General features: G+C 41.7%; 1 protein-coding gene across 4 annotated transcripts in view; it reads right to left on the bottom strand.

The window, feature by feature from the left end:
• cnih3 (cornichon family AMPA receptor auxiliary protein 3) overlaps nt 1-12535 on the bottom strand; it is a 193073-nt gene that overhangs the window by 14409 nt on the left and 166129 nt on the right. For 2 of the 4 annotated variants that reach the window (XM_020617538.1, XM_020617535.1), the window contains 2 exons: nt 5654-5800; nt 5177-5232 (listed from right to left, as the gene is read on the bottom strand). In XM_020617538.1, the coding sequence (XP_020473194.1) occupies nt 5205-5232; nt 5654-5800 (175 nt within the window). In that variant the 3' untranslated portion in view covers nt 5177-5204. Of the gene's footprint in view, nt 1-5176; nt 5233-5653; nt 5801-12535 lie in introns of those variants that run through there. The other 2 variants (XM_020617536.1, XM_020617537.1) reach the window with 2 other exon arrangements.

Genomic DNA, 12535 nt, shown 5'->3' with positions numbered 1-12535 from the left:
TCCCGTAGTGTGTCCTCTCTCTCTCCCTGTACCTTTCTGCAGGTTGCCTTGCCTCTGGAGCTCTACGTCTCTGATGAGCAGTCACCGGCCACATCAACCTGCCCAGTGTTTGATTGTTTGTCGTGTCTTGTTGCTTTTCTTCTTTTCTCTCTCCTCTATCCACTCACCCCAACCGGTCGAGGCAGAAGGCCGCCCACCAAGAGCTGGGGTCTGTCAGAGGTTTCTTCTGTTAAAGGGAGTTTTTCCTCCCCACTGTTGCCAAGTGCTACTCAAGGGGGATTTGTTGGGTTTTCCCTCTGTAATAATAGTGATAAAAGTAAGGTCTAGACCTTACTTTGTAAAGTGTCCTGAGATGACTTTTGTTGTGATTTGGTGCTATACAAATAAAATTTGATTTGATTTGATTTAAAACCTATATTTAATTGAAATCAGTACAAAGTAGTACTGAGAATTTTAATAGTTTTTTTTTTTTTGGAAATTTTTTTTAAATTTGATGCCAGCAACAGATTTTAAAAATAGCTGGGACAGGGACATGTTTCCCACTCTGTTGCATCACCTCTTATTCTACCAACAGTTTGAACATGTTTGGGAAGTGAGGAGAACAACACTTTTAGTTTTGGAAACAAAATGGTTTCCTATTCTTTCTTAATATAGGATTTCAGCTGCTCAACAGTTTGGTTTTCTTTGTCATATTTTTCACTTCATAACAAGTCAAATGTTTTCAACAGGGGACAGGTCTGGACTGCAGGCAGGCCAGTTTAGCACCCAGAGTCTTATTACAGAGTCATGCTATTGGAATACATGCAGAATTTGGTTTAGCATTGTCTTGTTGAAATAAACAGTGAATGAATGGCTAATGTGTGCAAAAGGTGATAATTACCCATAGTATTGGTCATTTGTGTCCTGTTACTGCAAATTTCTTTGCATGGCTACATACAATATACATGTATTAAATAGTGGATGTTATTATTACAGTACTGCATCAGTGCTTCCTGTAGCTTTGCATGATTTGTGTGCCTTCTGAACAGTGCTGACTTTGTTGGAATTGTTACTTCAGCCTTGTATCGTCCTGTGTTTGCATTTCTTAACTTGTAACTTCAATGGTTTTGGAACATTGTGCCAAAGGACTGGTGGCTAACAGTGGCACGTTGGCAGAAATTCAGATTTTGAACATTGTCCTTATAAATAAAACAAACAAGACTATAACAGCTTGCCTACTAAGCAGTCATGGGATGACACAAAGCAAACAGATCTAAATAATAGATCTAACGACACTGACAGTAACAGCTATTTATTTGAAACTAGGAATGGGTTGGATCCATTTTATTTTATATGTTTAAAAAATACCAGCTACAACTCAGTCACTAAAATGAACTCAAATTCATCTCAAGTCTGTAATTGTCTTTTGTTGGCTGGAAAGGCACCAAAAAGTTATGTATGAGCAGTAGCCTAACTATTACTGACAGTTAGTAGCTACAACCTGAAATATGAAGGAAAGATTCAGTTTATAAGCTTAAATTACTACTATGATATGAAAGTTTAACTAGATAATTAAGATAGTGATACACTTCTAATAAGATAATAATCATTTCAGCAAAGAAGAGACACCAATCTATTTGTCTTGTTGGACTATAAAAGCACATAGCCCGCTGGCAATCATCCAGTGGTTGCAGCATGGAGTTCAAATGGGACCAAGGTAGAACAGAAGCTAAATATTAAGTGTGCTGTCTTTTAAAAGTGCATTAACATTGTACTAAATATTAATACATTGTTACTGGTTTCTAATTCTCTATTTATTGGAGTATCTCATTGATCTGCTATGCTGCTATAGGCCTAGGCTGCTGGGGGGCCACATGATGCTCTGAGTTTCTCTGTTCCCCTCCTCTCTCTCTCTCTATGCATCTATATGCCACCATTACACATCACTAACTTTGTGTCTCCTCTCTCCCATAGTGTGTCCTCTCTCTCTCCCTGTACCTTTCTGCAAGTTGCCCTAGCTCTTGGAGCTCTGATGAGCAGTCACCGGCCAAATCAACCTGACCAGTGTTTGACTGTTTGTTGTTGTGTTTGTTGTGTCTTGTTGCTTTTCTTTTCTCTCTCCTCTATCCACTCACCTCAACTGGTCGAGGCAGAAGGCCGCCCACCAAGAGCTGAGCCCTAAAGGGAGTTTTTCCTCCCCACTGTCGCCAAGTGCTTGCTCAAGGGGGATTTGTTGGGTCTAGACCTTACTTTGTAAAGTGTCCTGAGATGACTCTTGTGATTTGGTGCTATACAAATAAAATTTGATTTGATTTGATCTGTCTTAGTAAACAAAAATATGAAGCATTTCAGCAATATACTGTATGTTTGTTCATTGCCCTCTGAGCCTTTGCTTCTCTCCTCCTGCTCACCCAGATGCACAAAATCAAAAGTTATAGAGTCATTCCAGTGGATCATCTGCACCAGCTAAGTGTCAATGAGCAACCAAAGAGGACTTTAAATCACCCAGTTGTGGAGGTAAGCGCTTAAGAGAGTGTGTGTTCATCTGTGTGTCTGTGAGGGCCACTATGCCGCTGTGCCGCTGTGCCACCCTTCTATAAACAAAATCACTTACTGAATTGATTTAAGAATAATAAAAACACAGCAGATCAAAATTAAACCCGAAAGTTGCTCTAATAAAATAATTTACCTACAATCCTAGAGCTTTTGATTGGACAGATGCTGATTTTTAAACTTAACTGATCTGGAAAATTGCCAGAACTACAGGACATTTGAAGTTCATTTTAATCATCCATGTGCTCTGGACTATGGAGAAAAGTTGATTCCAAATCACTTGTCTGGAGTTAATCTGAATAAACTGTAGAGTACTATATGTGTTATTCCCTGCAACAGTTAGAATTGTAGAAATATTCTGTGTGAATGACAAAACAACTTCAATCAGTTCTAGTTTTGACAGTATGCCAGTTTTCCACAACCTGGTTCAGACAACTTGTTGTGCTATACTGGTACATGCTGTCATGCTGTACTGTCACTGGTGGACCATTTTCTTTGTGAAGAAGACAGTTCCCAGTGAACGAGAACACTTTCTGGAAACAGGAAAGGGTTTTCTTGCAGTATCAAAGGTGTCTTAAATCAGATCATGGCCAACTTTCAGTTAATTCTGTTATGAGTTGTTTTTTTTTCTTCTTTTTTTGTATGTAGTTGCCATAATATATAGAATATGTTTCAATTGCTTATAAAAGTCTCTTGAACTGAAAGTGAATGGGCCATCACCCTTCTCTGAAGAGTACTTCTTTCTCTGCTGTCAGTGATAACTAAAACAGGCCATCAATCTAACATGAGCTAGAGCAGGACAGGATGGAATGAGATGGAGAAGCAAAGTGATTTCATTTCAAGATGAATGCTCGGTTTGTAGACGTAGACACCCAGTGCCCATAATGGGACCTACAGAGACAGGTTTATGAATATAAGGTCAAGGCATACAAGCCATGTGTCATGTCTTAGCCCATTAACTACCACTCACACATACTGTCAGCCATTCTGGACACTGGTCTTCACATTTTGTTAAAGTGCATTTGTAGAACATGAAATATTTCAGTAGACTGGGATTTATTGACAGAAGTGCAAATAAAAGCATATAAAGTACATGCTGTTACTCTATGGGCTAAAACAATGCAAAGCCACCAGTCTGGTCCTTTAAAGTCATCATCAAAGCTTCTTCATTGTTGGATCGACAGCACATGTGACTTCATCTACTGCCTGATATGGGCACTGGTATGGAAATGGATGAAATGAGCATAAGTCAATAGCACCTTTTTCTTTTTCTTCTAATTATTTCCACTGTCATGACAGGAGGCAGCATACTATAATAAATACATTTTTGTGGAATATCATATGGCTTTGGACTCTATTAAAAACTTAAAGACATCTTCTTTAAAATCATAATATATAATAATATCCACACCATAATAGCTATAAGAACATGGTGTCGTTGCCGAGGAAATGATATCAGGTATATTACAAATATACCTGATAGGAGGAGTTCCTGCCTCAAGTGGAGGAGTTCAAGTATCTTGGGGTCTTGTTCACGAGTGAGGGAAGGATGGAACGGGAGATCAACAGCAGCTTCTGCAGTAATGCAGTCGATGTACCGGTCTGTCATGGTGAAGAAAGAGCTGAGCTGTAAGGTGAAGCTCTCGATTTACTGGTCGATCTACGTTCCGACTCTCACCTATGGTCATGAGCTTTGGGTCATGACCGAAAGGGCAGGATCCTGCATACAGGCGGCCGAAATGAGCTTTCTCTGCAGGGTGGCCAGGCGCACCTTCAGAGATAGGATGAGGAGCTCAGTCACCTGGGAGGAGCTCAGAGTAGAACCGCTGCTCCTTCACATCGAGAGGAGCCAGCTGAGGTGGCTCGGGCATCTGCTTCGGATGCTTCCTGGGCGCCTTCCTAGGGAGGTGTTCCAGGCATGTCCCACCGGGAGGCGGCCCCGGGGAAGACCCAGGACACGCTGGAGGGACTATGTCTCTCGGCTGGCCTGGGAACGCCTCGACATTCCCCCGGAGGAGCTGGAGGAATTGTCTGGAGAGAGGGAAGTCTGGGAATCTTTGCTTAGACTGCCCCTGCGACCCGGTTCCAGATAAGCGGAGGAAAATGGATGGATGGATATTACAAATACCTATTTTATCAATTTTCTTTAAATAATTACTGCATCTTTGAGAATGCAGTCATTAACTGTAGAGGTGCTAGCTTTATTCAAACCATATAAATACAATAAAAAGCATTTTGTGTTCTAGAATAAGACCAACACTCACAATCAGTATTTATGTCGACTTTCTACTGTCTCATATTACTGTGATAACTATATTAACAGTACTATTTGCCTACAAGCATGTGTTACATTTTGTTTTATCACAGCATTATCAACCATGTACAAGAACAACTCTGTGTTAAAGTTGAAATTCTTTTGGGGTTACTGAATAATCTGTCATCAAAAATGTTCTTCTGTGCTAATACGTCTGGCAGTCAAGTCGTCAATCTACAGTCTGTAGTTGACGTGGCTATGCAGACCAGGTGAATTTATCAAACACTGTAGTGACCATATGGAAGACTGTTAAGGTCTTTTTTTCAGAACAATGCTATTCTGTCTCAACTTATTATCCTAGAAAGAAAGTAAAAAATATGAGGATTGTACCTTTAAGTGTTCCCACTGATAAGACCTATTAGAGGGATATTTCCAGGTTCCACACACTGCAGCACACACATGACACATGGAACAAGAATCCGCAATGATTAATAACAGCATTATCAGACTTGGGCAAGAATAAGGATATGTGTGCATCAGTGAATACAACAGCAGAATATTTAGCAAAAACACAATGGGCAATTTCATTTAGATTATTTAACATACTATCTGTAAAATAATTACCATTAAATGCTTAAAGGCACTATATTACTTTATCAGAGCTGGAAAATCACGTTAAATGACCATGTGATAGAAAATGAGTTGAAATCAAACATTTCATTTCACCATTTCCTTCCAAAAACAGGTCTCAGGATTTTTTTCAGTAGCTTCAGTTTAATTTCATAGTTGTTTACTTTAGCTGTGATCTCTTTGTAATCTTTTACATGTAATCCAATTATCTTCCCACACTGTCTGCCATTTGCTCACCAGTAGAGATAGTAGAAGAAGGAGAGGACGAAGAAGGACAGCTTGCACCAGGCTTCTTTGAGGCAGAACTTGAGCGTGTCACCATTCATCACGGATGCTGGATCGTAGAGCAGCTCCTTAGTGTCTGTTGGGGAATGGAAGTACCTGCCACAAAGGGCAAAGACCACACCGCGGGTAGTTGACCCATTCCAGACCCCAGTGGCAGGGGAAAGGGAAGAGGGAGTGAAGTGGATGGGGGAGATGATGGGAGGAAATGGGAAGAAGATAATATGGAAAGAGATGGTGTGATGAGTTTGGGGGAACACTATCATGCAGTAGATGTGGGTGAAATAGTGGGTGAATGTGTTTATGACAGCTGACTGTTTGCTAAACCCCTTTCTCAGCCTGTCAAGCTCTGGATTTCTTGGATTTGCTAAAGCAGTGTTTATAGGGCTATAACAAGAGCAATGCTTGCTAAACAATGGGCTGGTTTGGAGGGTGGTTTTTGTCCCTACCAAAGCCAAAAACACAAATACAATTATGTAGGAATTAGCATAGCTTTAGCAGTAGCTACAAATAAACGCATGTAAACTAGCTGAGGACCTATGGAAATAACCATCCAATTCAGCACCACCTATAGCTAATGAAGAGTCACTTGTCAACCTAACTAGCATGTCTTTGGGAAAAAGCAGGGGTGTCCAGAGAAGACCCACACATACACAAGGAGAACATGCTAGCACCACACGGAAAGGCCCCAGTCAATCACAAGGTTTGAACCCAGAACCTTCTTGCTGTGAGGTCACGGTGCTGACCACTGCACCAGTGTGCCACCCTAATCTGGAGATACTTGAAAGGTTAAGGACCACATCATCAGTTAGCTGTTACTCACAGGCTGGATTAGAAAAAATCTGGAATGCTCAATGTACCACTTCACTGCTGTGTCAGAGCTTGAATATAAGTATACTATAAGAGATTAGGCTAAAATTAATGGCTCTGTCCTGCTCTTTAGTGAATTAGCCCACAGTGATAGTCTGCTTGTGGTGAAATCAATAAATGAAGTACAGACTGCTCCAGCCGCTGTGCAAGCCTACCTGAGCTAACACAACCAAGAAGAAGTGCCCAGGTGGATTGTTACAGCCTGTGGAAACATCTTATTTCAAGGTTGGTTTTGCAGTGGACATACATTTTATCACAGGGTGACTGTAAACATCTGTGGGATCATGGAAATAACTTTGGCCCACAGTTGGATGAGGGCTTGATGCTGGTGAAGAATTTTTAATTTTTTTATTTACTTATACCTTAAGCAAAACTGTATGGAGTGCTGAGGTCACAGATGAGGCTACCTACAGTATATTCAAGACCTCTACATGGTTCATCAGCTGTAGAAGATGAGTTTTCACCTTGGATATGTAGTTTAATGCCAGTCTTTTCACATGATACTGTGTGTATCCATAGCATGCTGATAAATTCTCCAACAATTGCCATTTCAACTGAAAAAACAGTTAATACCTAGAAATGAGAAGCCTGATTTGACTGAACTTGTTTGAAATCAAGGACATGCTATTTTGGAAATTACTCTGAATTTCAAATTCTAAATCTGCCATTGTTATCACTGTAAACTGCATATGTGGCCATGGAAAGCTTGACAAGGGTAACAACACAAAGTAAGGGGAAAAACAAACAATCCATCAGGGAAGTATAATGATAAGGTTTATCTTGTGGTGTGAATTTTTAAGGTCCCCAAGAGTAGGAATAAATATTTGAATAGATATTCAAACATTTTTTTCACCCAGGTCTGTTATGCAGTTAGGTATCAGAGCTGGGGCTTATTCTAAGTTTCTAAATCCAGTCAGCTCAACAAAATTTGTCTCAGTGTTTTAGAATATAAATATTTGTAAACACAAACAGCTCTATCTCTTAAAGCAGGGTAAAATGAAGATGTACCTGGCTGTGAATAATGGCAGAGTGGCTTTGGGATAGGGTCAGATTCCTGGAGCTTTTACATTCCAGTGAGACTTATTTCAGCAAGACTATTAGAATACACATTGAATACTTAAGTAAGTTACTCTGAGAAGACATTATGAGGAAACAGTAACTGTTGTCTGTCTGTGGCTTTTTATGTACTTATACACTATAAGTTCATTGCTTCTGTTATAGGGTGAAAGTAGCCTTGAATAGTCCCTGGAGCTGATACAAATGAACAGGATGAATGGATTCGGTAACAGAGCAGTTGCATTAAGATAGTTAGCTTTTTTTTAATTTTCAATTTAAAAATTCCAATTATGTTTTACTGCATTTGATTGGTAATGAAGTTCAACCAGGAAGCTGCCATCATCATGCATATGCCCTTTTTTGTGATAATGCAGACTAACAGATGGTTTATGCATGTCCATACTGGAATTATTCAATAATGCACTTGAAAAAGCATCCTGAAGAATTTTCATATGAGTCACTCAGTCCCATGCTAAAAAAGATACATGCACAAATGACTGATGATGAGGTAAATGATGTTGGCTAACAGTCAACAATCCAATACATTCAATTACAGTTGCTAATAAATTGATTAAAAAAAACACCACTGACAAAATTTCTGTCTCTTGAGCAAAGTAAGAGACTGGACAAGAGGAAAACATCATTTGACACACACTTCTTACTTCATGTCAGAAGTCCTCGCTGTGGACAAAACACAGACACATCCACACATTCTACCTGAAAATGATTTAGACAGCAACCAAAGCATTTTAATATACTGAAGGACTACCTAGCCAGCCATTCTCAAAATTGCCCATCACTCCCCCATGTTCACATATCAGTCTGGCAAAACACTTTTTAATAAATAGACTACAATGTACTCCCTGAGTTTAGCAGTCAATTACACAGAATTTACTGTATGTAATTAAGAGCTCTGAGCTGTTTAATGTTGGAGGGTCAAAGGAGACACCGGGGTTGGCCTGTACACCCAGTGATACTGGTTACCATAGGGGCCATGATTACTTTAGTCAGGGCATCTTGGTGACCTGGAACTATATCTCCAACACCCAAGGATATATTCGCCTGTATCCTACATTTCCGCAGCAGTCTGTTAACCATGCAGTTAAAGTGTCAGGTGCCTGAAGCACTGACAAATCATATTCAGCAGCTACATGTCCTCCAGAAATAATGGCCCACTCACCCTGGAATGGGGGCTTCAAGTTTTACACTCTCCTCAGACAAAACTGAGACAGCTACAAGAACTGTGTTGCCATTAACTCAGGGGCCCTCGAGGAAGCAAAGAGAAAGTGAAATGTTGCCATGGAATCAGAGAGTTGCACTGTTGGCTGCAACAAGAGCTCTGTATTTATAGCTTGTTTGTTTACATTTTGGCAAATAGGCACCATAAAATGAGCTGAATTAGGAATTTCTGTCTGCAATGTACCCATAGATGTACAGACAGCTATTACTGGATTGCTTAGATAATGAAATAAAGAATTACAAGGTGCATGGTTTTTGTCTGATTTATGTACATTTGAAGTAGAGATAGCATTTTACCTGCTATGTCAGCTGCTGTAACAGGAGGCAAGAGCAGCAACAAAGGTGGGACTCAAGTGCAAACCCGGGCAATGGTATGAATGTGGGGTTTCTTTAATAACGGCAAGAGTCAAATCACAACAGCACATACAGCTGAAAAAAACAGCTGGTGGAATCTGGCAAGCTCAGTCTTGGTGAAGGGCTACTGGACTAGAGTGGCGCAGAGTTCAGGGAGAGCAGGATGGCAGTAAGTTGGTTGCCTGATAGTATGAAAACAGGGAGAGGATAAGTTAAGTCTCTGCGAACAGCAACTCGACTGTGTGTTTATGCATAAATGGCAAATAAAAATCTTGAATCTTGAAAAGTAAACAGAAATAATGGTATTCTCGGAATGTGTAAGCCCTGCTAAATGTAAAATCTAGAGAAAACATATAAACAAAAACAAAACAATTGAATATGAGTAATGATGGGTACATGCAACCTCTAGGTGGTCAGAGGCCAAGGACACACACAGTTCTTCAAATTATTGCACATTTACAAATCTCCACTTTTAGGCTAGAAATAAACATCTAACTTTAGTTTTGCAAGATTTCAAATTTATCATTTAAAATGTAGCCAACATTAGGACATTATTAATAAAGAATCTGTCTCACCTGTCTTTGTATTTGAGGGTCCAGTGAAGTGGTAACGGAATATAGGGGGATCACCTTCGACACTGCTCACAGCTGAGGTCCAAATATCATGAACGCTCATGCCTTTAACATCATTTAACTGTGATGATAATCAGTTGTAGAGCAGTCTGACATATATTTTCTGGATCATAGATTATACCTGGGCTCTCAGTGCTCCAGCAGGCTGATAAACCTGACATCTTCCACTACAGACAGTGGTTTGTCATCAAGTGTAATGAAATTGAACAACTTCTCTGTGATCCCTTTAGCCTTTGGGTTGTCTGCTGCATCAGTGAGACTCTGCTGTCTGGTGGTGTCTTAAGGGGTTTATCCATTATAGGAACCTACTGAAGCATGTCAGGCCGAGTAGCGCTCGTCATGGGTTCTGTGTTTGTTTCCACTATGGTGCACCTGCGTTGGAGGTGCATTCTGTGAGCTAAATTTTAGCACCCGTCAGGAGGCAGTACTAAAATCAAGTACCAGGAACATGAGGGGGAGGGGACACATACGTGCAGAGCAGTTGCTGGTGATTGTTTAAATGTCTGCATCTTCACACCTCAAGCATTAGCATTGAGGACTATCCATCATTATATGTCACTAACTAAGCATAAACTTTATTGCCAAGTATTTCAAAAATACAAGGAATTTGACTCCAGCCCAGTGGCCCCCGATGTGCACAACATAAAAACAAAATAAATAAATATAAAATATATACAAGTGAAAAAAGCAAAAGTTAAAAAAGCCATCATAGACTAGCTGTTTATCAGTGTAATAGCCCAGGGGAAGAAACTGTCCTTGCGTCTGGTTGTCTTGGCATACAGTGAACTGTAGCAGTGTCCGGAGGGGAGGAATTCAAAGAGTTTGTATCCAGGGTGTGAGGGGTCTGTAGAAATCCTCTCTGCCCTCCTTTTGACTCGTAGGGTGTACAGGAGAGCTCCTCCCAAAATCCACTATCATCTCCACTGTCTTCCGCGTGTTCAGCTCCAGGTTGTTACGACCACACCACAGGGCCAGCTGTTCAATCTCCTGTCTGTAGGCCGACTTGTCACCATCTTGAATGAGGCCAATGACTGTTGTGTCATCTGCAAACTTCAGGATTTTTACAGAAGGCTCTCCTGAGGTGCAGTCATTGGTATAGAGGGAGAACAACAGCGGGGAGAGCACACATCCCTGTGGGGCACCTGTGCTCATAGTCCGGGTGCTGGATGTGATTTTCCCCAGCCTCACCTGCTACTTCCTGTTGGTCATAAAGCTGGTGATCCACTGACAGGTGGGGGCAGGCACAATGAGCTGGGTAAGTTTGGAGTAGAGGATGTCCGGGATGATTGTGTTAAATGCCAAACTGAAGTCCACAAATAAGATCTGAGCATAGGTCCCTGGTGAGTCAAGGTGTTGAAGGGTGTAATGCAGTGCCATGTTGACTGCATCATCCACTGACCTATTTGTTCGGTAAGCAAACTGCAGGGAATCCCGACGGGGATCTGTGATTGCCTTCAGGTGGGCCAATACCAGTCTCTCAAAACACTTCATGTCTACAGATATCAGGGTGACAGATCTGTAGTCATTCAGTTCCCTGATGGAGGATTTCTTGGGAACTGAGATGATGGTGGAGCATTTAAAACTGTGCCCCCTCTCTCTCGTACTATGTCCTGTCTCTCCCTGTACCTTTCTGCAGGTTGCCCTGGCTCTGGAGCTCTACGTTTCTGATGAGCAGTCACCGACCACATCAACCTGCCCAGTGTTTGATTGTTTGTTGTTGTGTTTGTTGCTTTTCTTTCTTTTTCTCCCTCTGTGTGTACCGTGTGTAAACACACAGCTGACTGCATGTGTGAGAGGGGTGCAGCCCCTCCCTCCTCTGAACAGAGACTGAACACCTCTTTTCTCCACTGGACATGGAGAGACAGAATATTGCAGCAAAACAGACATCAGGCATTCTGAATGGGAATGTTGCCAGATACACACTTCCATGTCCTTCTTTATTAATTACCATGTTTGCTGTGTTGCAAACTGCAGTTACAGCTATTGCTTCCTGTAGTGGACGAATAGCATACTTTCCACAGAAACCAGGACATGCTCACTTTCATGCATTCAGATCAGGCAACAAGACAGAGTACAAAGCTGTGAAGTACAGACTGAGGAAAGCCATCACAGCTTCTATTCTACTGCTGACTTCGGACGAATGTGGCAAGGCCTGCTGCACATCACAAACTACAGGACCACCACCAGCATCATCAGCTCCACAGACAGTCTGTCGGATGTCCTCAACACCTTCTACACACGCTTTGAGACCTCCAGCCACAGCACAGAGAGGAGGCACACACACACACACACCACCCAATCCCCCACCTCCCCTCCACTAACTGTCTCACCAGGCCAGGTACACAAAGTCCTGATGAAGATCGAACCCCGCAAAGCAGCAGGACCGGACAACATCCCTGGGAGGGCTGTCAGGGCATGTGCCAGCAAACTGGCTGATTTTCTCACCAGCGTCTTCAACCTCTCCCTCAGCCAGGGCATCTTTCCCACCTGCTTTAAGACCACAACCATTGTCCCCCTTCCCACGAAGAACCTGGTCACCTGCCTGAACGACTACAGGCCAGTGGCACTCACCCCGTTATGAAGTGTTTTGAAAGAGTGATACTAGCCCACATCAAGAACAGTATCCCAGACACCCTGGACCCCCTGCAGTATACCTACCAGCCCAATAGGGCCACCTCAGACGCTA

This window comes from Monopterus albus, unplaced genomic scaffold (assembly GCF_001952655.1).
Source record: "Monopterus albus unplaced genomic scaffold, M_albus_1.0 scaffold191.1, whole genome shotgun sequence".
In the NCBI taxonomy this organism is placed as follows: domain Eukaryota; kingdom Metazoa; phylum Chordata; class Actinopteri; order Synbranchiformes; family Synbranchidae; genus Monopterus; species Monopterus albus.
This window is presented reverse-complemented; position numbering and strand designations above follow the sequence as displayed.